The sequence below is a fragment of the Phoenix dactylifera genome, chromosome 3, assembly GCF_009389715.1.
Source record: "Phoenix dactylifera cultivar Barhee BC4 chromosome 3, palm_55x_up_171113_PBpolish2nd_filt_p, whole genome shotgun sequence".
In the NCBI taxonomy this organism is placed as follows: Eukaryota; Viridiplantae; Streptophyta; class Magnoliopsida; order Arecales; family Arecaceae; genus Phoenix; species Phoenix dactylifera.
In genome coordinates this window covers 14,998,404-15,024,406 of record NC_052394.1, presented here as the reverse complement: position 1 = coordinate 15,024,406, position 26,003 = coordinate 14,998,404, and the positions used below count along the sequence as shown (strand labels likewise).

General features: G+C 38.6%; 1 protein-coding gene across 1 annotated transcript; it reads left to right on the top strand.

Moving 5' to 3' along the window:
- The first annotated feature begins 16,894 nt into the window (after positions 1 to 16,894).
- On the top strand, positions 16,895 to 24,798 carry LOC103719222 (eukaryotic translation initiation factor 3 subunit E-like). Its single transcript, XM_008808364.2, has 8 exons — positions 16,895 to 17,186; positions 17,279 to 17,433; positions 17,689 to 17,916; positions 18,051 to 18,172; positions 20,518 to 20,737; positions 22,757 to 22,899; positions 24,105 to 24,242; positions 24,436 to 24,798. The coding sequence occupies exons 1-8, from the start codon at positions 16,979 to 16,981 to the stop codon at positions 24,527 to 24,529; spliced, it is 1,308 nt and encodes a 435-aa protein (XP_008806586.1). The 5' UTR covers positions 16,895 to 16,978; the 3' UTR covers positions 24,530 to 24,798.
- The last annotated feature ends 1,205 nt before the right edge of the window (positions 24,799 to 26,003 follow it).

Here is a 26,003-nt window from a genome sequence, read left to right as displayed (position 1 = left end):
GAAAAATCTCCATGAATAAATCCTAGAACTTGGGAGTAAATGTTAGGTCTTACAAAAAAAAAATCTACTTAGTAATTGATTTTACAAGAAAATTAAGATCTTTTTGCAATCCAGCCCACATTTAATCTCCCTCGGACTAGAATGCCCTTGTGTATAATAAATAACATATTTTCCCGATACGCTCCTCCAAGATACCCATGTCCTAGTTAGACCTGACCACGGTTCCAGTTCCACAAAAACCTAGAACCTTAACCGGAACCGAAAATAGTCGGTTCGGTTCCGGTTCTAGAACCGCCGGTTCCGGTTCCGGTTCTAGACGGTTCTGGTTTCGATTATAAAATTTTGAAAAAAACTAGATTGTGTAATTAATTTGGAAAAAAAATAAATACAAATAGATTGTGTAATTAATACAAAATGATAATTTGTACCTCATTTTATTATTTACTCATCAATAGAGGGGGGTCGGTAATTTGGATCCCAAGAATTTGGGTTTGGAACATATATTTTCTTGTCTTTATTTGAGCGGGAGGAAGACATTTTTGATAATTGGATTGGAAAAAATGAAAATATGGGAAGGTTATGGAATGTGTAGAGAATTGGAATAGATTGAATAATTGAGAGAGTGAAAAATTGAGAGAGAGAGATTGGAAGATTGACTGGTGTGGTGAAAAAATTGATTTGGAGAGGTATATATAGTGTTGGGGATAATTTTCGTTTCCCAAAATGCCCTCAAACTAGCCATTTTTTAGTTGTTAGGAGGGGTAAAATAGTCATTTTCTTCGATTCGAACCGGAACCAACCGCCGGTTCCGGTTCCGGTTCCATCAAACCTGGAACCTTAACCGAACCGTATTCCTCAAGGTTCCAGTTCGGTTAAGAACCGTGAGACACGGTTCCGGTTCTGGTCCGGTTCTTTCCGGTTCAGTTCCGGTCCGGTTTTCCAATTAGAACCGAACCGTGGTCAGGTCTAATCCTAGTATTGTTGTTGGGGAAATCAATGTGGGGCTCGTGGGCATCTTAGATGGCAGTAGAAAGAAGGGTATGAGCCATGGAAGAGTGTTATGATCCAAACAAAGAGGAAGGTGAAAAAGAGAGAGAGGAAGTGTTCTTTCTACTTGAGGGAAGGCTAGCCCTAGCGAAGAGGAAGGGCAAGAGGAGGTAAAGAGGGTGGTGGTTGGGGGGGGGGGGGGGGGGGGGAGGCAATGATATTGGTGAGAGGAAGAAGTTGACATGGCAGTATGAGTTGCATCTAAATAAGGAGAGAAGAAGATGTGACCATAGGCCAGGTATGGGACGATGTAGAGTGTTGGCAATTTTCTTCATACCCAAGGTCTTCTTTTCGGCAGCTTGCTCTCTTCTTAATTTTTTTCCAAATAGATATTTTTACTACTATGAAGAAATATTTTGGGGACACCACCATATCAAGTATCATTCTTAATCTTGGCATTTTATGTATGAAATTCGAAGAGCTTAGATCTGTGGGCTTTATTGTTTGATACTGCTTAGGAATTAAAAGAGGCACTATAATTGTAACAACCCAGGACCTCACCCAAAATGGCTAGCCGGAAGGTATTATTTGGGTTCCTTGATCCTGTATAAGTACCCAAGATCTACCTAACAAATAACCGATGTGAGACTAAACACACGCCCGCACGGATCCTCACATACTCCTCCCGTTCAAGTCCTGACGTTCTCGTCAGGCTAAGGATTCAAATCCATTCAAATCTAATCACAAACACCACGATCGGTCCGTGGTCAACCCCAATGGATCCGTGCTGCAGTGTTCCCTAGTCCACATAAATTATGGGCCGGGTCCGCTCTGATACCATTTGTCACAACTCAGGATCTCACCCAAAATGGCTAGCCGGAAGGTATTATTTGGGTTCTTTGATCCTGTATAAGTACCCAAGATCTACCCAGTGAATAACTGATGTGGGACTAAACACATACCCGCACGGGTCCTCATATACTCCTCCTCGTTCAAGCCTTGACGTCCTCGTCAGGCTAAGGGTTCAATCAATTCAAATCTAATCACAAACACCACGATTGGCCCGTGGTCAGCCCCAATGGATCCGTGCTGCAGTGTCCTCTAGTCCACATAGGTTATGTGTAACACCCTGAAACAGGGTTAGGGCAGCTTAAGTAATTTTTTTACTAGTTATTAAGCATTTTCATGATTTTAACCTAGTTTATTATGAGAATCCGAATGCACATGAAAGGTGAGGGAATATCAAAAATTTTGTGATGCAAATTGGATGGAAATTTCCCAGGAAGTTTGATTCAAAATCAATTCAAAAAGGTCGGAATTTCAGCTGTTACAGAAAATTTTATGGTTCCACGGATTGAGAGTGCAATAACTCTGGATATAGTCCATGAATCTAAGTAAAATTTTACACACATAATCTACATTGAGTGAGGGATTTACTGTTGAAATTTCAGCTCAAATGGATTAGCCTACAGCCTGGAACAAAACAAGTTAGGTGAGTCCCTCGGAAGCCTGTCATTACAGAAAACTGCAGACCTAGATTTGTCCAAAATTTCAGTAAAAAGTAGGAAGCATGATGTGGCCTGAAACCTAGTTTTTTAAAACCCCTGGGAATCACTCTTTTGACACGTTAGGTATCTGGGAAGCTAACGTGTCAAGAGGGGGGGGGGGGGTGTCTAGCATGTTTTCAGCAGGCAGCAACTTGTGCTGCTGCTGTTCCACCGTTAGGAGAAGTTTAGTGGTTGGTTGTAGGTGCCAGCCCAAATCAGGCCAGGAAAAGCTCCAGGGAGGGAGAGAGGAAGCTAGGGAAGAGAGAGAGCTACTTGGGGAATCCAAAGAAATTGTGGAGGAAGGTTTAAAGTAAAGAGGAAGAGCAACTTGCTGTTGGGCTGCAGAACAGAAATACAGAAATTCTGGTGCACCCAGGCTTCCCAGCGAATTTCAGGTGAGTTTTCCAAACTTTTTAGTGATTCTAATTGTATTCCCACGTAGGAGGGTGATAATGAAGATTTTAGTTATTTTAGATGAATTTTTAGGTATGAAAAAGGATTTGAACTATGCTTCCGAAGTTGTTGAAAGCTGTCTGAAATTCTGCAGAATGAAGCAATGGGATTTCTTTGTGTTTTAGGTGATTAAATTGTTATTTAAAGCTGAAAGTTTGTAGGTTGTGTTAGGGATTTCCTAGTCCTAACACAGAGCCTAATAGGTGGAATTGATTGTTTAAGAACCTCCGGGAGTTAAGAGGTTTAATTGGCTCGAAAATAGAACAAACAAGCTGAAAACAGGGAAATTGAATTCTGATTTATTTTTGATGTTAAGTAGTTGTTTGGTAGCTGAAAATTTATAGATGATATAGAAGGTTTTCTAGTCCTAACCCAGGGTATCAAAGAGGGGGATAAAAGCTTGGAAACCTTTGAGAATTGAGAGGTTTTATTTATCCTAAAACAAGACAAGCAAGGTAAAAATCAGAAAGTTGAGATGTGGGTGTTGGATTTCTTTTTGGAACATGCATAATCATGTTGCATCATATAGGTTATAATTTTGATCGACTCTTTTAATTGTTTAGGAGGAGAAAAGAGTCCCGGAACTGTTTGGGTTAATCCATTCCCAAACAAGTTCATAAACTTACGAATCAACAAACATGAATTTAAAGTATTTTCAAGCATAGCATATATTTTCCAAATCAGATCATTTATCCACTAATAAAAAGCAATTTAATCATAAGAATTAATACTTCTTATTTTCATTCTGTAGCATATTCATTCTGAATTTGGAGACATCATTCATTTCTCTAGAATTACAAAATAAACTACCATAGTTAAGAAGAAAACCACTCACCTTGTGATGGCTAATGCATCACCCTAGTGCTTGATACTCCCGGCACACTTCCGGGACTCTCTTCTCCTCCTAAACAATTAAAAGAGTCGATCAAAATTATAACCTATATGATGCAACATGATTATGCATGTTTCAAAAAGAAATCCAACACCCTCATCTCAACTTTCTGATTTTTACCTTGCTTGTCTTGTTTTAGGATAAATAAAACCTCTCAATTCTCAAAGGTTTCCAAGCTTTTATCCCCCCCTTTGATACCCTGGGTTAGGACTAGAAAACCTTCTATATCATCTATAAATTTTCAGCTACCAAACAACTACTTAACATCAAAAATAAATCAGAATTCAATTTCCCTGTTTTCAGCTTGTTTGTTCTATTTTCGAGCCAATTAAACCTCTTAACTCCCGGAGGTTCTTAAACAATCAATTCCACCTATTAGGCTCTGTGTTAGGACTAGGAAATCCCTAACACAACCTACAAACTTTCAGCTTTAAATAACAATTTAATCACCTAAAACACAAAGAAATCCCATCGCTTCATTCTGCAGAATTTCAGACAGCTTTCAACAACTTCGGAAGCATAGTTCAAATCCTTTTTCATACCTAAAAATTCATCTAAAATAACTAAAATCTTCCTTTATCACCCTCCTACGTGGGAATACAATTAGAATCACTAAAAAGTTTGGAAAACTCACCTGAAATTCGCTGGGACGCCTGGATGCACCAGAATTTCTGTATTTCTGTTCTGCAGCCCAACAGCAAGTTGCTCTTCCTCTTTACTTTAAACCTTCTTCCACAATTTTTTTGGATTCCCCAAGTAGCTCTCTCTCTTCCCTAGCTTCCTCTCTCCCTCCCTGAAGCTTTTCCTGGCCTGATTTGGGCTGGCACCTACAACCAACCACTAAACTTCTCCTAACGGTGGAACAGCAGCGGGCGTAGCTATGATATGTGCCCAGTAGGGCAGAAATGGGACGCCGGGAGGGCGTAGTAATGATATGTGCCAGTGGGGCAGAGTTGGGACGCCGGGAGGGCGTAGTAGTAGCACCATGCATAGGACTGTCGGGCTACTCATGAGAATGGTGCCTCATGCGAGTGGCCGGCAGTAGGGCTCGCGGGAGCCATGATTTTCAATATTTAAGCTATGTATACATATGAGTGAGCAACAAATGTATTATTTTTAAGCATAATGATTTCAGAATCTATGTGAATGTTCTATGTATCAAATTCCTCAGGGAAGGAAAGCGGACTCTACGGTCTAGAAAAAAAAAAAGACTTGAGCAAGGCGATTTTATTAATGCTTCATTTTAAAGCAACAGCTTTATTTCCTGCTAGTTGTAGTACTATTGGCAAACAACAGATTTCTTATGGGGTTGAAATCTAAGTGATGCCGCACAAATGCGGAAAAAGAGGAGGAGAAGGAAGAACAAGAGAGGAAGAAGGAAGAAGAGGTTCTAGAGACACAGGAAGAAGAGAAGGGGAGGAGGAGGAGGAAGAATAAGATCTGGGGGGAAAAGAAATTCTTAATCATTCATTAAACCCTAATCATGAAAATAGTTCCCTATATATAGGGCCCAAATACACAACTTGCATAAACCCCCCTTACACAACAATAAATCCTAATGAACCCACAAATAACACAAATAAGCCCTAAAATGCAAATAAGCCCAGAAATAAAATAAACCACAAATAAACCCTAGAATGCAAATAAGCCCAAAAATAAAATAATAAAATAAATATGCAAATAAACGAGTCTGGCTCAATCCGGGGGCTCAGGATCATCTGGATGAAGGGCTCTAATGTCCCCATCAACTCCTCCCGGGTGAGAAAAACTCGACCCCGTCGAGTACAGGTCTGGCCGGCTGTCGTACTGCTCCAGAAGATCGGGGTCAATGCGCTGCAACTGTGCTTTGGAAATCCACGTCACATCAGACTTTGGTCGACCTTTCCACCGAACAAGGTAACGTTGGTAACCACCGTTCCTGCTTGAAATAACCTGCTCATCCAATATATATTCTATTTGTTCTCTGCGTGCATGAAATTTGGGAGGTGGTGGCTCAACAGCAGGTAATAGGGCAGGGTGTCCAACATGGGCAGGTATATCAATAAAGGGGTCAGAAGGCAGGAATATTATCTTTTTGTATGGGACCAAATCTTCAATATTAAATGTCGCACTAATCCCATAGTCATCAGGAAGATCCACAACATATGCATTCGAACTGATTTTCTTTAAGATTTTGAACGGTTCTGCACTACAAGTTTGCAATTTCTTAAACGTATCTGAAGAAAATCGTTCAAGCCTAATTCTTATCATGACGTAATCTTTTTCACTTAACTCTTTATAACGTCTATGTAAATCAGCAAGAAATTTATATTTTAAATTATTAAAATGACTACAATTGCTGATTTCTTGATGCAATGAATGTGGATGTGAAGCAATTAATTGTGCAGACTCATAGACTCTATACTGATGAGACATGAAAAACAGGTCTATGGGTTGCCTAGGTTTATAATCATGCACCACTTCGAATGGATTTATACCTATGGACTTATGAACCGAACAATTATATGCAAACTCAACTGTCGGTAAAATTAAATCCCAAGTCCTAGCATATGCACTTGGGTTGAGCCTATGATGTGGAAGGTTGGGCAGAAATACTTCGGGAACTAGATCAATTGCGTGTTGGATATCACGCATCGGAAAAAGTGCATCCGGAAGATCATCAGGGACTACATCATTAAGCTCCTCTAGAAGGGAAACTACTATAGGGGAATGTTCAAGATTGGACTCCACATGGGTATCTTTAGCTACAAGTGCCAATTCAGGTGATTGGCTCTCAATATCTGTCACTACCTCTTCCACAGTTGTGATGTGAAGTGGCTTGGTTGTACTTAGATCACTAGTCTCCCTTTGGGAATCATTTTGGACAAAGTCTAATTCTGTAGGTTCGTCTTCAAAGTCTTCTTCATAGTCTTCTATATTTGGTTCATAGACTTCTTCGACATATTCGGCCTCTTGGTTCCTAACTTCTGGTTCAGTAATCGGGTAGGTCTTAGTGGAACATTGGGGCGCTATATAGCCGAATTGTTGACACCTAGAGTATTGGGTTTGGTGCCTAGGAGAGTAGGGAAGGACTACAGGTGGTGCGACCAAACCGATTTTAGGTTGGGCTGTAACAGGGGTTGGCGATTTAGGGGTCCTAGAATGTTGCACGAGCTCACGGATCTCTTGTCTGAATTCTTTGTATCCAGCCCGTATGGCAACGATCTGTTCTAAGATAGACCTCAAAATGTCGGAATTCATAGTAGCTACAGGGGTTTTAGGTTGATTGAGATAGTACTCCATATCACTACAGGTTGGCATGCAATGATGACACTGGGTGATGATGTGAAATGCAGTGTCACTAATGAAACCCTAATAACTATGATGTAGGACCAAATTTGATGCAGGACAACCTACTAATGCAATCTATTATGATTTCAGAAATCAGCAAGTCTTCACAATAATAGCTTAAATTTAAATGTTGCTGATTTTTACTTCGGTTATTCAGAATTAAGGATTAAGATTATTCAATTTAAGAAATTAGATTGCAATCAAGTAGTACAGTTGTTCTGATCCTAAATCAATATGATCGAATAATGTTGAGAAACGTCCTGTTACTAGGGTGTGCTAATTTAATGTCAAGATTTAAAGGGTAATAGGACGGGTTCGGAAGTGAGAGGTTCAATGTTCTGAATTATAACAGCAATATAAGTTTTCAAAATGTGGCTATCATGCAAGAGAACTAGAACATAATTAAATGAACAAGCCAGAAAAAGTAGAAACCTATCACCTGTGGCGGATGCAGTCAACCAGAATCGTCTGCTCGTGGAGTCTCGGACACGAAGTTGGCGCCGGGCAGAGCTAGCTGGAGTTATGGACCTGCATCTACAGCACAAGGCTTCCGGGGCTGTTGAAATGGGCTGAAGAACAATCTGGTTTGGGCATGAGATCGGACCTGCAGCGCTTGGGCTTGGGCCGCGCTCAATTGATGGCGCACGGGCTTGGGCCAGTACAGAAGCAAGAGCGGCTGGGGCCTTGGTTCGTGCGGGAAAGATGGATGGCCAAGGGGGAGAGCAGATGAGGGAGGCGACGGTGATGGCCAAGGGGGAGAGCAGATGAGGGAGGCGACGGTTGGGATGGCGGCCGAAGTCGGGGAGGTGCTGTGGTGGTGCTCGGGGTGGCGGTGGCGAGGATGGCGTGGGTCCGGTGTCGTTCACGGGAGACGTCCTCGGGTCGCAGTGAAGGCGGACACGGCGGCGGCGGCGGACGAGGCTCGGTGGAGACGGAGCCCGGCGGAGGTGGCGCAACAGAGATGGAGCGGCAGAGAGAAGGCTGCCGCGAAAGATGAGCGGCGGCAGACTCGGCGAGGCGGCGGAAATGGGGTTGACACGACGGCGGCGAGGAGGAAAGGCGGAGCGGCTGGTGGTGGCGCTTCAGGCGGAGCTCGGCGACGGCGGCGAAGGGGTGGCACGACGGCGGCGAGGAGGAAAGGCGGAGCGGCCAGAGGCAGCGCTGCAGGCGGAGCTCGGCGACGGCGGCGAAGGGGACGGTGGAAACCCTAGGGTTTCCTTTTCGGCAGAACAGAGGTTGGTTTTTTTTTTTTTTTTTTTTTTTTTTTGAGACACGTGAGATCACGTGTGTTGTTATAACCTTGGATCCGGTCGGATTCGGGTTGTCGGGCGTGAACCGCTCCGATAACCCGTTAGTTCCTCACGTGCAAGGCACGTGTATTTTTTTTTTTTTTTTTGGAATGGATCCGGGCTAGCAGAGAAACGGGTAACGGGTTTGGATCTTACCCGTTAGGTTTGTTTTCTTCAACCTCCCGATGGTTTCGGGAGAAGGCTCCGATCTTCACGGCGATGGCGGTGGCCGGGGCTCTGGGACCTATGGCGGCGGGCGGGGCCGGTCACGGGCTCCGGCCGGCGGCGCTTCCGGTGACGCGTCGGCAGTCACGGCTGCGGCTCCGTGACCTGCAGCGGGGGATGGCTGGCGTTCCCGGGTTTGCCACGGGTCGGCCGTGGGCGGCGCGGGCGAGCTGGTGGCGCTGCTGACGTTGTGCGCGGGGTGAAGGCGGCCGTGGGCGCGACGGGTGGTGGGATTTGGCTCCTCCGACGGTGGGCTCGGGCCTTCACTGGGCAGCGGCGGCGACTGATGGATCAAGTCAGAGAGACGCGAAGGAGAGTCTGGTGCAGGGGCTGTGGCTCTTTCTTCTCTCTCGGCTGCAGAACTTTTTTTTTTTTTTTTTTTTTTTTTTTTGCTCTGGTGAAGACACAGACCGAGAGAGAGGGGGGGTCGGATGCGGATGGCTGTCGATCTGGGCCTTCACAGACTCGGCAGTGATCCTTTTTTTTTTTTTTCTTTGGTGAGCGGACTGACAGAGGGAAGGGGTCTGTTCTTGTTGTTGATGGTAACCGAGGGAAAGAAAAACTGTTGACGGATCGGGGCTTTGGCAATAGAAGCAAAACCGGTTGCTCTGATACCAAGTTGATGCCGCACAAATGCGGAAAAAGAGGAGGAGAAGGAAGAACAAGAGAGGAAGAAGGAAGAAGAGGTTCTAGAGACACAGGAAGAAGAGAAGGGGAGGAGGAGGAGGAAGAATAAGATCTGGGGGGAAAAGAAATTCTTAATCATTCATTAAACCCTAATCATGAAAATAGTTCCCTATATATAGGGCCCAAATACACAACTTGCATAAACCCCCCTTACACAACAATAAATCCTAATGAACCCACAAATAACACAAATAAGCCCTAAAATGCAAATAAGCCCAGAAATAAAATAAACCACAAATAAACCCTAGAATGCAAATAAGCCCAAAAATAAAATAATAAAATAAATATGCAAATAAACGAGTCTGGCTCAATCCGGGGGCTCAGGATCATCTGGATGAAGGGCTCTGATGTCCCCATCACTAAGTGCTTTAAAATCAAATGCAAATGTTTCATATGTGGCATAAACACGTTATATTTAATGTATATAAATAAGTATCACAGCTGAAACCTCTTATTTCCTCATGGTTAACAGATTATCCACTCACTGGGACTTAGGTCTCATCCCTCTCTTTTTCTGTAAATTTTTGCAGATCGGCAGAGTCATAACATTATAAAGGTACCGCATCAGCATCATCCTAGAAGTTTGTCATAGAAGGTTGGCCATGCCCCTCTAAGTGAAAGGAAAAACCTTTGTATTATGCATATAGGTGAGGTGTGAATGTAAAGTAACTTGAGACAGATGTAAAGTTTGTTATATTTTGAGCTATGTATAGTAGACTTTAAGTTATAAATGAAAGCTTCGGTTGCTTTTAGTTATGATTAAAGTGAGTTAAACTAATTAAACTGACAGGTTTAGTATGTGTTAATTTTTATTGGTTGGTTGGTTGGATATAGTAATTGACAAGTTTTTAATAGTAATTTGTGAACCGCGGCACAAGCTGCTAATAGAAACTCTGCTCGGTACTGTACCCGACTAACCTACTATGGGAAAGGATCCCACATTATGTGCCGGGTCCGCTCTGATACCATTTGTAACAACCCAGGACCTTACCCAAAATGGCTAGCCGGAAGGTATTATTTGGATTCCTTGATCCTGTATAAGTACCCAAGATCTACCCAGCAAATAACCGATGTGAGACTAAACACACGCCCGCACGGGTCCTCACAATAATATTGATGATAAAAGATACGTATCCATTACCATCTTCAAATGTATCGGCTAGCATTTTGTGTGTATCACATTTTGAGTATGTGCAAATCAAAGTTTCATAACTAGTCTATAAGATAAATAAAGGATGCATCGATAAATTTTAGAAGTGCGTTAAATCAAACATATATGTATTAGCTTACTAGCTAGTCAGTGACAATAAACTAAGAGTGTATCAATAAACTTCTAGTGTGTATCAATTGGATATGTATGTATTAGCTCCGTAACTAGTCTCTAATGATAAACCATGCATGCATCAACAAATTTTAAATGTGTTTCAAGTCAGATAATATGTGTATCATGCAAAAAAAGATCATGGACGTTCATGCATGTTGGTCCCCCAGGAGGTTTATGGTGGGTAAAATGGAAAGATACATTCTAGGAAAAGACATATACATATCATTCTATGCTATGTATGTGCCATTTGTTAAAATAGTACATATTATGTACGTTACAAACCAATAGAGGCCAAAATATGATCCTCCAAGTCTCATCTTCAGCCCCTCTTTTCTCTTCTCAATCATCATTTACGATGCCTCAACACACCCACGAGACCCACCATAACTTAAAGAGTGGACGGTGCTGCTCCCTTTGTCAGCCTCGACAACCTCTTCTATTCAGTCGAGCGACTAGGCTGCATGGTTTGTGTCTTGATCATCATATATATATATAGGGAATAAGCTATTAATTTATGTAGGGCAAAGCCATCCAGGAGATGCTAAATGTGTCTCGATCTGCAAAACTGAAAAATACAGCTTTTTTCTTGCAAAATCAATTGACAAGTAGTTCTTTCTACAATCTTATGAATATTTGAACAATTTTCATTTAATACATTTATAGAGTGAATAATTTATAGAATTATTCAACTCAACTCAACTCAACTCAGTTAAGTCGTAATCCCAAACTAGTTTGGGGATGGCTTAGAATCGTTAAGCAAAATTTAAAATTACTTTCAATTAATACTTTGAAAGTAAAGTCTAAAAAGCCCACCTTGGCAATTCACAATTTTATTAACAAAATTCTTTCATTATAAAGTTGAAAGCAGTCTTGTTGATCAAAAGAATCCTCCAGAAACCCTAACCCTAGCTTGCTCCTGCCCTGGCGAACTACGACCTAACTTCCCAAATTGCCCCCCACCTTGACCGCCACCTCATCTTCCTCCTCTTGGAGTTCCTCCTAAATATCAAATTTTTGCATTAATACCCTCCTAAATATCAAATTTTGCATAAATATTCTCCCAAAATTAATTTTTACATGTATACCCTTGTAAAACACTCATTTTGCTATTCTACCTTTTTTATTCTTATTTTTGCATATGTACCTATGCCATCTAATACTGTTAAAAAATTAACAGTTTTAAATTAAAATAACTAAAATATTATTAATGGATAGACGCGCAAAAAAATATATTTATAAGGGTATATAAGTAAATAGAAACTTTACAAGAATATTCATGCAATTTTACATATTTAGGAGGATATATATGCTAAAAAGAATCCTAGTAGATGAAAAGATTTTAGACACATTAATTAATATGATAGCCCTCAAATTCCTGTATTTATTAGTTAATATCATAGCTTTTAGAATTTCACATTTATTAATTATTGTTGTAGCCGTTAAGTCATGCATTTATGCTTCGACACAAGTAGGATAAATTAATACATCATAAATTAACATAAGTCTCAAGATCCTAAGTGTTGCTTTTGTATTGGCAGTTTTGTGATACTCAAAAAAAGATTAAGAGCTCTAGAGGAAACTTATACTCATTTTACAAAGTGACATGTTCATAAAGAAGGAGATGTCGATGCTCTAGAGAGAGTGAAAAAGGCTCGTTCTTCAATTTGTTTTCTTTCTCTATAAGCTTTGGTTCATTCACATTAGTCATGTATATTGTATGGGTTCAAGATAGTTATGGATGAGACTTAGGATTAGGCATGTATGCTCTATTCATGTGTTTATCTATTTGTAGTTTTTCTTTGGTTCTATATTTTATAGATTTCAACAGCCTAGAGGAAGCTCTGTTAGAAGACTTTGTTAAGTCATTGTTGCATCTCTTCACAAGTGAAATATATATATTCCACATGATGGTTCTCTCCTTTATGCATTACCTTGTGAGACCTCGGCTATCAAAGAAAGCCAAAAACTAAAGCACATTGTTGAATTCGAGTATAAAGCCACGTTGGAATTATAAACCAAGTATATATATTTCATTATATCTTTTAGATAGGATTATCATGATAAGCAAGCAAAAGCAGCATTGTGCAGAGATCATCAAATATAAAGCCACATTGGAATGCAAGCATAACAAGCATAACATAAGGTGGGGAAGTAAATATTTTTGGTAAAAAAAAATTATTCACATTTTTGCATAAAAAAAGGTTATCTCATTGCAAGAATATTGTCTTGATCATTGCAGAGCAAAATACATTGCTAGAGAAAAAAACAAGGTCCATATCCAATATAATCTCTACTGCTCCAGCAAAACATGCGATCAAATCTATAATTAGCAAAAAATAAAAAAAAATAAGTATAAGGATTAACTCTATATCAACAATAAATTATGTTTAATAATAATACTAAAAGTGATTCAAATAACTTCAAAGAAAATAAGATGCAAAAGTTGGGATAGGTATATCCAATCATATACCAATCAAGATTGTGGGTAGGCATTATCTTCTCCAACTAAAGTTTCTATTCTTTTAGCTTGCTTGTGGGGTCTCCTTTGTTTTTTTCTCTCTTGGTGCTATGAACACTGCATGTATGCCTCCTATAATTGATACTCTTCCTCTTGAACCATTTTTCTTAGGCCTGCAATATTTCAATGATAAACAAGTGATAAAGGACAAATACCATTAAGTTAGAGTAGTGCTGTATGTTACCTTCCAAGCTTTTTCGGTGCAGAAGATGAGGATATTAAAGCTTGAGATTCCTCCACTACTGAATTTTTGTAGGTCTTTGCATAATATCTAAGCTCACCACAATGCTTACATTTATGCGTCTTCTTTGATATATTCTCATATATACCCCTAATTCTCTTCTTTTTAGGCCTTCCTAGAGGTCTTAGACTGAGCTTAGGAGGCAATGCCTTGTATCTAATATCAACTTTTATCCATTGTGCCTTGTCAAGTAATAGTCTAATTTCTAATGCATAGACAGTCTTATACTTGGCAATGGTGAGGTACTCCGAGATATAATTTTCCAAATTTGCACCTCTCATACTATAAATGAAAGCTGCAGCATGCACATAAGAAATGTCTGACACCTCCCACAAACGACAAGAGTATCTTTGTTCATTTAGAATTACTTCACGTCTTTCATTAGTGTCAATTACTTCCGCTCTATAATCGTTGGTTCTATAAAAAAGTGATGAAGTAATACTTATCACCAACCACATCTAACTTTAGCTTACCACACTACCTAGGTTTCTTCGCAAAAGCTCCTCCTTGAAATTCTCCATTCTCTCAAAAGAATTTGCCTATTTACCATGAAAAGCTAACATATTTCAACCGTAATACCTGAAATGCATGACCATCACATAATGAAGCATGAAGCCTCTAATTACAAGCTTCATCTTTGCAACTCACCGACATTCTACCTGGCTCACTTTTGAAAACTCTTACAACAAATTCATTTAATATAGCATACTGACTTAGTGCCACCTTGAACTATTCTCGACTTGTATATTTTGCCTTTACGATCATATTAGAATTCTCAATATCCATCTCATATGTCTCTTCCTCGTAATCTATGATATTCATCATCATCATCAGAATCACTATTATAAATACTGAGGTAGCTACTCTCGGAACCATAATATTCAGCATCTATTTTCTGCTTCTCTTGAAATAAAGTTTCATTATTTACCCTATCATAATCATTATTTTCAATAGTAGTAGCTAAGATATAAATGCTTATTGTACTAGATGCTCACTTTCGTTGTGCCTTTGGTTCTTCCTTACCTCATCCACTTGAACCTCTTCTATTGCTGTTGCAGTACTTCTACATATTTCAATTTGATCTTGGCCGCTTAGTGTTAATTGAGAAAGTTGTATAATATTGGCTTCTTTTGTGACAAATAAGTACTCTTTCAAATCCTTGTACTCATCAAACAAAATCATCAATTTCTAATCTGTATCTAATATCAAGTAAGATTGAGACATTAAATGTCTAATCACAAACCAAATCTTTATGGTCTCTTCAAGCTTCAAATTGAGGATATGCATTATATCATCATATAGATCCTTGTAGCAATAGTAGTCAACATCAACTAACCAACTCTTTTGTTTTCCAAAGTAATACTTTATTTTTGTAGAATTCTTAACTTTTTAAAAATATCCTCCAAATTTTACCTTCAATTTGAATAGTTGTTGCTCCATTTAAGAACCCTACATGGAATAAATAAATATGCATGATATAAATTGTAAGAGAGAATGCTTATCAACCAAATTTATGCTAACAAAATAAAAGAAAAAAAAATAGTATGTAGCCATACTATGTTTTAGCAATAAAAATTGGATGACACTTCACCTCTCTTACCATCAAATAAGGTATATGGGTATGCAGTTAGAAACCAAAATATAGAACTTCGATAGGTAGGAACCAAAATATAGAACTTCAATAGGTTCACAGCGAGAAATAAGAATAAAATAAAATCAGCTACAACAATCATTATTGTTCTTCTAACACTTACAATGATGTATTTTTTTTGGGTTCAGTTTAATAGGAAAATAGTAGATTTCCGTTCTTCCCCTCTCCCACCCTTCGTGCACTCACGACACAGCAAAAAAGGGACCGGAGAAGCCTCAAGAAACAAGATCTATAGTCAAATGGATGCCCACGGGTAAGGGATTAGAGCAGGCGTCAAGAAAGAGTAAGACTTTGAAACAATTTCATTACATTTTGGTCGGTCTTTTGAGCCCTCCCTGCACAAGCTCGTCCAGCGTTGAAGAAGGAAGGGATCAACGCTTCTATTTTCACCCACGCCGAAAAAGAAGGATCGATAACCCGACGCACTGCCAAGGCCAGGGAAGCTCTCCAGAACAAACCAAAGCACCTGTACGACAGGAGGATGTGGACAGTATGCTGGCACGTCTGCAGGCCCAGCTAGAAGAAAAAGATCACCAAATCGCTGATCTGAATGCCAAGATGGAACAAATACTGGCCATGATGCAGACCGTCATGCCTCAACGCCAGACGCCTCCGTCCCCGGCGACCCAACAGAACAAGGTCATCAAAGTGTGTCTGGGGGATATGCCTATGATCCCCGAAGAGAAGCCACCTGAGAAAAAGGCTATCTTAGGCGAAGGGAAGGGGGAAAAGAAGAAAGCGGCGCTCGAATAAAGGAAAAGAAAGACTCTTTCCAGAAAGACAAAGTCCGGAAGATTTTCGATGATGCCGTCAGAAGTGGGCTACAATTGCCGAAATGCAAGAGGCCTCACCAGGCGGACATGAGAGGGAAGAGAGGGCAAGATGATATTGAAATACTTTTCATTAAGATGAACACTACTTAGCGATTGATTTTCGGACTAGATTCTGCGGCCAAGATCTAAATAGAGAGGAGAGATTCAGAAGATGGATTGAGTCCACGACCAGATTTGAGAGAGGAGAGATTTAGAAGCAACGAGGAGATGGGTACCAGTGAGAATTAATCTTCGGCAAAGGAAAGGGAGTGGCGAACAAATCTTAGCGAAGGGGAGGGAGCGGCGATGAGTCTAATGATAGGACAAAGGACCGGCGATGAGAGGCACTTGAACGATGAGCGGTGGAGAATTGAATGGAGGACGACAATGATTTTTTTTTTTTGTTACCATCAAATATTACTATTTTAGCGGATCACGAAAACATGGCATCATGGGAGACGAAGGGGATCGTGATCGCGTAGCATTACGAGGGAAGAAGACGCTAACAATGATTCTGATTCCTAGCAGTCCACAAGGACAAAAAAGTAATTTTAGAATTTTATTTTATTTTAAATTAAAATAAATATGGTTTTCATTAATAGTGTTAGAAGAACTGTTATATTAGAGGTATTTGTGCAAAAACAGTATTTTATGAGGTACATGTATAAATATAAATTTTAAGATGAAGGCGCTAACGATAATTGCGATTCGTAGCAACCCACAAGGACAAAAAAGTAATTTTAAAATTTTATTTTATTTTTAATTAAAATAATTATGGTTTTTATTAATGGTGTTAGAAGAACCGTTATATTAGAAGTATTTGTGCATAAAATACTCGGCACATGTGCAAATATAAATTTTAATTTTAAGGTGGTATTTACGTAATTTCAATTTTGAGAAGGGTATTTATGTAAAAAAAACCTTATAAAACCCCTCACAAAATCCACTTCGTTCCCTCTTTTTTTTTCCCGTGGCGGATCGAAAGAATCCCCCAGAAACCCTAACCCTAGCTTGCTCCAGCCATGGCGAACTACGACCTCACCCCCCGGATCGCCCCCCACCTAGACCGTCACCTCGTCTTCCCCCTCCTGGAGTTCCTCCAGGAGCGCCAGCTCTACGCCGACGACGAGATCCTCAAGGCCAAGATCGAGCTCCTCAGCCAGACCAACATGGTCGACTACGCCATGGACATCCACAAGACTCTATACCACACTGAGGAGGTCCCCCAAGGTCTGATCCCCATATCTCCTCGTAGGGTTTTGATTTCGTTGAGCTTCTTCTCTCCCTTTGGCATGAATCTTGTGCTGGATTCGTGTTGGCAGAGATGATTGATAGGAGGGTCGACGTCGTTGCGAGGTTGAAATCTCTCGAGGAGTCGGCGGCGCCGCTGATTTCTTTTCTTCAGAACGCTACTTTGGTTCAGGAGCTGAGACCGGATAAACAATACAATATCCAGATGCTCAGTGATCGGTTTCAGGTATCCTCTTCTTTAATTTCATTGTTCTTCCTTTTATTTTCGTCAGTTTATTAGAAAAGTTTTGATCTTTAAGCTTCCGAGATGCTTTCTTTTGCTAAAATTACGCAGAATTACTTTTCTGTAAATATGATTAATGGATTCAGTTAATTTCGCAATGTCTTGTAAATTTATTGATTAAAAAAAGAGGAGCAAAAGGAAAAAAAAGGAACTTAGAGAAAGATTTGTGGTGATTTTGTTGTTTTGGTTTTTGAACAGATTGGTGTGGATCAGATAGAGGCTTTATATCAATATGCTAAGTTTCAGTTTGAGTGTGGGAACTACTCTGGTGCTGCTGACTACTTGTATCAGTATCGTGCTTTGTGCACTAACAGTGACAGAAGTTTGAGTGCTTTGTGGGGCAAGCTAGCGGCAGAGATTCTGATGCAGAATTGGGATATTGCACTGGAGGAACTTAATCGACTCAAGGAGATCATAGATTCAAAGGTCTCATTTATAGCCCTTTATTAGTTGTGCTGTGTAGTGTGTACATGTAGTTTCATTATGGCGTGCTTGTTTCTTTTATGCTTTTTTTATTTCTCTCTTACTTTCTTTAACATCATTGATTTTTTGTGGGTCAGAATTTTGCTTCACCTTTAAATCAGCTGCAGAATAGGATATGGTTGATGCATTGGAGCCTTTTCATCTTCTTTAACCATGAAAACGGAAGAAATGGAATCATTGATCTTTTCTTCCAAGATAGGTTTGGTTCTCCACATCAAATATGAAACATCAAATATATGAAATATTTTTGAGTCTTAATGAGTTGCATCATTTTGCACTTACCATTATCAGAGACAGCATAATTTTGTTTTTGTGTGTCCTGCATGGTTAGTAGTCATTCCTTTTGAAACAGGACCTTTAATCAGATATTGTATTTCTCTTGTTTATGCATAAGTTTACTGAATAACGTATTATTAGTGTTATGGAGTAACACTATATTACCAAAGGAATAATATTTTAGATATGATTCAAAAAGCATTCACGGAATTATTTATGCTGGAAGCCTGATTGTCTACATTCTTCTTGGCTAGATTGTTGTCTCCATTGTGGATTTTCCACTATTCTTATTTTTGGCAGCAAGAAGGTTTTTAGAGACAAAGTTAGCAAAATGGAGATGCACACAAGTCATTCCAAGTTCTTAAACAGGATGACAAGTAGAACACGGATATGCTAGAGACGAAACAATTCAATAACAATGTTGGAAGATTTCCTCATGAATCACTCGCCATGCAGGAAAACGTAAACTTGGACAATCCCCATATATTTGTCTTCATAAGCTTCCAGATATGTCCAATGTTGCCCTTCTTTTGTGGCATGTATATTCTTTCCAAACTTCCCACTATATTTCATACACTTTGATGTGCAACATGGTCCAGACATAAAGTACAGGTAAAAGCTAGGGCTCCAAATTGAGAGTCCAAAAGAAACATTTGCTAGATAGTGGTTCCAAAGTTTCAACCTTCTCACGTCAGTAGAACTATAAAGATAAAGCTAACTCGCAATGTAGAAGCAAGTATCATATCATCTCAGCACAAGGAGTCGTAAAGAACATGCAGTCCATGCTAGTTGCTTTTTTGATAAATTTTCCACGTAATTGATCCTACTCTAAACTATTGCCTGATGGAACTCAGGGTACTTAAACCCTTCTTTTAGCAACAATTAACCATTGAAACTAGAAAGGTAATGGTTTGATTGATGAGAAAAAGATAGGGTTTGGCGGACTCTTGTCTCCCAATGTCAACATCAATACAATGTCTTCAGAACTTGAATAGGTAAGTTTGGATCAAATGTAGTTAAGCCCTTTAATGCCCCTTTTGATGAACTTGTCAAAAAGAATTTCATCAAGTATACTCTCTCGAAGCATCAATAGTCTGTTGTTGTTCACTAACCAAGGCATTTGAGTTAGAATCTATGATAAAGGGTTTAGGGAACAAAGATGTTAGAATTAATTTTTGACATGAATGAGATAGTTGAAAGCTAATATTAGTTGGGGATTTTCATTTTACAAAATTCTTAAATGTTTTATTTTCATATACTTAAAGAAGCAAAATTACTATTAGTTGGGCGCCTGCAATTCAATTGCAGCCAACTACAACCACAGCCTAGCAATTATAAACAATCAAACAGCCCCTAAAAGCTTGCCATCCACAGTTTGATTCAAAATGGTGGAATAACATGCTGCATGAAAATTATTTTGCTTTGTTAAGAATACACAAGAGCTACTTACGAGTTAGCTGTGCATCAAGTTGATGATAACTGCCTGGTTGGCTTGTTAATTTGGTGACAGTTTCCTTAAATAATTTACTGGGTGCACTTGATATTTTTGAATCCTAAATTTGATTTTGATCCCCATCAAATTCATTACTTGATGCCGGTTGCTTACCTTGGTTCTTTATTCAGTATCCTTGTGTGCTTTACTCCTTGTTTCTGCTAAAATTCCTTTTTGTTATTGTAGCTTGTAACCTTTAATATAGTAGGACCAGTCAATTTAACTTCAACAATAAATGATCTTAATTTTTATCATTAGATTTGCTATTTTTTAGGTCTATATTTGTATCTTAGGTTTTAAATAAAATAAGATAAAGAAAGAAAAAAAGGTGTTTGATAGTGTGAAATTATGCTTGGGGATTGATAATATGAATTATGAAATAAAAGCAGACCGAAGCCTCTTTCTACTTCAAAATAGAGAGGAAAATAATTGTATTCTGATTTATGCTTTTAAAATTAATGCAAAACTGAACCTGCTTCCATTATATTGCTATCATCTACCTATTTCATGTGTACATGCTGTAAAAACAGTAAGTTGCTTTATCATGTAATTGTCAGTAAATCAGGTTCTATTCAGACTCTCTTAAAGCATCTCATTCATTACCATGATATCATAATCTAGGAATCTCAAATATGATTGAGCTTATCAACCATGACAGTTGTCATTATTTAGTTATGATTTTGATGGCCTTAATTTGTCTGAATTAACTTTTGAGTGCATATAGTGAAGAAAGTTATCTTTCAGATCCTTTACTTGAATCATTATGTTTTGTTCAGGTACTTGAATGCTATTCAAACAAATGCACATCACCTTCTACGTTATGTTGCTACTGCGGTCATTATCAACAAAAGGAGAAGAAATATGCTAAAGGAGTTGATCAAAGTTATCCAACAGGAGCAGCACTATTACAAGGATCCCATTACAGAATTTTTGGAATGCTTATATGTTAACTACGACTTTGAAAGTGCACAGAAGAAGCTTAGGGAGTGTGAGCAAGTAAGTTAGCTGGTACTCCAATCAAATTGCTGATTATCTGTATCTTTTGATTAGGGATTTCGAGTATTGTATGCCTCATTTTGGCATGTGTAGTTAGGAACTCAGTTTGTTCATGCCATTTAGAAAAGATTGATAGCTTGGTTGTATATTGATATTGTGAACAAATTAGGCAGTTTGACAATGTAACTGCTCGCTCCAACTCTCCGTCATTTCTGATTCCCCCATTCTGTTTTTAACAGGGTTTCTTGCTATCTGGAAGTAAGCTCACTTTTAACTTGTTTTACGTTCCACTTTTTTGTTTTGCCTATATGGAATCTATATAATTTGTTAAGAGTGCACCAGTATATGTTACATAGACTTGGAGTGTGAGTGGTGTTTCGTATTTATGCATGCCTTTTTTAGTGCCAGATCCTTCTAGTTTTTAAGAAATTTTCTTTTGGATTTTTACCTAGTTGGCATACCCATTACCTTGTTCCTTGATTCAACATAGGTGTGGTGGGTGCCATGTGCCAACCAATTATCTTCTGATATGATGATATTGCTTTTTTTGGTTGATATAATTTCTTGTGATCTGATTTCCTTATGATTTTTCTAGGACTTGTACATGCACCCTTGCAATCCACTCCCATTCCATTGAACCATAGAAGTTCTGTTCATTATAATCAGATGTAGGCAGCCCATAAACAGAAGTTAGAACCTACCTAGTAGCCAACAAAATGAAAAATGAAGAAAACAGCTAAAACATATATAAGAGTTGAGGTCACAACATATACACAGTACTCATGGGATAGGATTGCTGTTTAGTGGACAACAACACGTACGTGTCCTGTTGCTATTGCCTGATTATTTTGTTATGAATTTACATTATCACTTAGTTACCTGATTTTTCTGACTTTCTACTTGGTGCAAACTTTGTAAAAGAATTCATCTCAACACTCATTAGATTTTAGGATCAGAATTTTAAGGTGTGTTTTTTTTTTTTGTTTGGGGGGGGGGGACTCGAAAATATGGTTTAGGCACAAAAGTCCGTTTCTGCTACAAAAATACTGGGATGCAGGAACAGGAAATTTTTCTGCAGATTCATGTAGAAGCTCAGTTAATAGTAACTACTAAGATGAGTTATAAGCTTGGATCTCTTGGCGATTTCTAAAGCAACAAGCTTCAATGAGGATCATCTTAGTAGGAAGCAAAGTTCCTATTGCATACATATAGTAAATCAATGCCAGACAATCATACAAAATTTTGTTAAAAGAAAGTGAACAGGCACATTTTGGCTTTTTTTGTCTAACAAAATGATGGATGTATTGAAACTTGGCATATTTAAAGCAGAATGACTAAATATGAGTAATAGGAACAAGAAGATGTAGGGTGATGTTTTTTTTTCATTTTTTAATACACAGGCGTTTTGGAGTTGGGTTATTTCCTTTGCTTGGGAACAAAAATTCTCAAAGGAAACATGCTGGTGTTAAAAAATAGCTACATATGTGTAAGAACTCTTTCAATAATGGAAAAATCAGCATAATCATCACCATCACCATCACCATCACCATCACCATCACCATCACCATCACCATCACCATCACTATCATCATCCAAGCCTTTCTCTGTCCAATACATGGTCTGCTATAGTGCACAAATCCAATTTTGAAAAGCTTCTATGAAAGGGTTTGCAGATCTTGTGATTGTAAATCCAATGCTAACCCTCTAAAAACACGTGCTGAATTCCTTAGTTAGCCAAAGTTAAGTAAGAATGTATTAGATTGTGTTGTATACACTGTTTATTTGTGGCATATACATGTATTTCTTTTCTCATGCATGGTTTGTAGCTTTAGTTTATAGTCTTAGAAAACATATATAAAATTTAGAAACTATTTTCAGCTTGGTTGACTTTACATTTTCTTTTCCAGCTCTCTCATGGTGTATGTGACCATTCTGGTTATAATGTTTTTTTGCTTTGCTATGATCTACATTGTCTTCATTTTATCCGATGCTTACAAGTATTCTATGCCTCTCGTTAAGGTAATACTGAATGATCCCTTTCTTGGGAAACATGTTGAAGATGGTAACTTTATCACTGTACCTTTGAGGGATGAGTTTCTTGAAAATGCCCGTCTCTTCATCTTTGAGACTTACTGCCGCATACATCAGTGCATTGACATCAGGTAGGTAACTTTCCTAACATTGTAAGATTATGACTAGTGAATCTGAAGTTTTTCAATTTATTAGACGTATGGACCTCTCAGATCTGGTAATCTGCAATTTATTGCGTATACATTTTTGGTCAACCTCAGCTTTTCATGCATAGTGTCCATAATGCATCCATTTGTAAGTTGCCCAATGATTGCATGAGATTTTATCATTTCAGAAGCGAATCAAGTATAACAAAATGCCTCTTAGGCCTCTATTTGGATAACCAACACGTCAGTTAATCTGACAAGCGTGGAAAAAATACATGTTTGTTAAACCTTCTATGTGTTAACTATAAAAATTGTCTTGCATCCTGAAGGATACATCCAACTGGTAGGTTTTTATCTTTCAATTGCATGAAAGAAGATGTGATGATGGTGGCAAATGTTGAAAGAATATAAGAAGTTCAATATATATGCATCACTGGAACAATAATCAGTTAGTGGCACACATAGGTTTACAGCATGGAATGGTCACAATGCTCGGGCTTTTTGATGGGACCATTTTTTGTCCAAGGTGTCTTTTTTAATCCGAATACATCTTGGTATTTAAATGTCGGTCATTTTTGCTGATGGCATAACAACTTGTCTAGATTATATAACTTCTTTAGACCGTACATCTTAGACTAGAGAACATCCCACTGTTCCAGCTTTGGAGCCACTATTTATTCTATTGGGAGAGAATGGCCCTACTAATTGGCTCGTTCAGTTAAACTCTGGATTTGACCTATGATTATATGCAGGGTGTGATTTCCTCATGAAATTACATTCATCAAGATGACCTGGCTATATTGTATTGCCAGGGCCTCAGAGAACCCCAGGGCAATAAAGTCCATTTCCTGTAAATGTACTTCTCGCCCATCAAATAATAGATGGATCCACAAATCTCAACCTTTCTGGCTCATACTGTGAAACTTTTGACAGACATACACGTGATAGTTTTCCTATTTATAACAAGGTATTTCTGTTTTCTCATTAATCAGCATTTTTTTTGCCCATTATTAAAGCAGTAAATGGCCTGTAGTTTTTTCCCTGTTTGATGGTTTTCTTGCTATTATGTCCCTTGTCTAGAATAACCGTTCTCTTTTCCCCACATATAATGGTATAGCTGTAATTCTCTTGTTTCGATAAGCTGGTGCTAGAAATTAATTGCTGATACTTAAATTGTTATCTGGTAACAGCATGCTTGCTGAAAAGTTGAACATGAGTTATGATGAGGCAGAGATGTGGATAATGAATCTCGTTCGAAACTCAAAGCTTGAGGCCAAGATTGATTCTGTATCAGGGACAGTTATCATGGAAACCAATCATCTGAATGTGTAAGTTTTCACCTGCATGTCTAAAATTTACTGGATTTCAATTTATGCCCATGCAGAATGTTATGCACACATTGATCCCCATCCCAGTCATAATTTTGATGATGAGTATTAGTTATTCATCCATCTCCTAAATTGCTTGAAATTATTCATAAAATTTTTCTTCTTTGCTGTTTACTTTTTCTTCCTTTACCAGATATGAACAGATCATTGAAAACATGAAGAACCTTAATATGCGGACATATGTTTTGGCAAAGAACATTTTAGAACCTGCACAAGCTGCTCGGTAGAAGAGTTTTACGACATATAGGAGCAAGACTCGGGCAGTTTCTGGCGTAGCATTCAGATTGGAACTCAAAATTTTGTGATTTTGTTGAAGAGCTAGAGCTTTCTATTTCACATGAAGATTTTTGACCTTGGTGGGGCTTTCTATATATTGTGATTGTATCTGTGCCCTCGCGACTTAATGCTCTTATATTTCTTTTGTTTTTGCCATCCAAATTATATGGACATCAATTTTGCTGAATTAAGTAACACATGCTCTTGATCATTTCTAGTCCATCAGATAAAATCTCAGAAAAGTCATCAGATGCCATCATATTGTTAAAAATGGGTGCATTAAGAATTGTGTTTATTTAACAGGTAGGTGATTGTGGTGTGGGAGTGGAAAGCAGAAGCCTATCCGGACATAGCTGTCTTCAAAGATGGGGGTTTGATTATGGTTGTAAAAAATTGTCTTGATTCTCTCGCCATGCAGGTGCGGCCATAAGACTTTCTAGGGACATGTTGGAATAGTCTGGTTCACGACATTATGCAACAAACTATTTGCAGGGGTTGATCAACCTCTTTTTTTTTTTTTTATAATAAAAACGGCATTTCATATAGTTCTAATGTTACATCCTCTTAATATTTTCTATAATTGACACTGTTATCCTGTCTGGTTTCCGTCAGGGAACTGGCTTACGCAGTTGGGAGTTTTTAGGTTTTCGCTTGTAAGCTGTCCATTTATTTATGTATCATAAGGGAAAACCTATTCTGAAGTGCTACTGCAAGATGACGAAAATGATATTCGGAGGTGCAAGAAAAACGCTGCAGATTTCTTAGAAAGATCAGGAAACTACTACCATAACATATTTGGAACTGTCAGGAATTGGCAGGACTAATGATGCAAGCTGCAACTCATCGGACAAGACAGCTGCAAAAATCGAGTATAGTTGCTGGTTTTGCATTGATTGCTCAGGACAGGGCAGTGCGATGCATCAACTTCAAAATTAGATTAAATCCAAGTCATACCCCCTTTATTTATTTATTTATTTAAAATTATGATACAATGGCTACTTAGCCAACAGAATCAAGCTATGCATAAGTAATAGCTATGCAAAAAATTCAATGAATTTTTTTGTGAACATGAATAACAGCTAAAGATGGTACTTGTAGGAGGCTGTGCAGAATAAATCATCTGGAACAGTCCCAAAGGAGCCAGTTATAAGATGTAGAAAGCTAAGCCATAAATAACTCAAAAATCTTTGGAAGTTCTGAGTAGCACTTATCACCTATTGCCCTTTGTTTACTTATCACAGAGATGCCATTGCATTTGGATATCAGAAATCAATTCCCACATATTCTAGTTAATAAGAGAAAAAAATAAAACAGGAATTATAGTTGAACAATATTTTTATATTACAACTTCGTCTTACAAAGCCAGACCAAACTTATATCCAAGTGATTGCAGAACCAATACAAACAGAATGCACCACATTCATG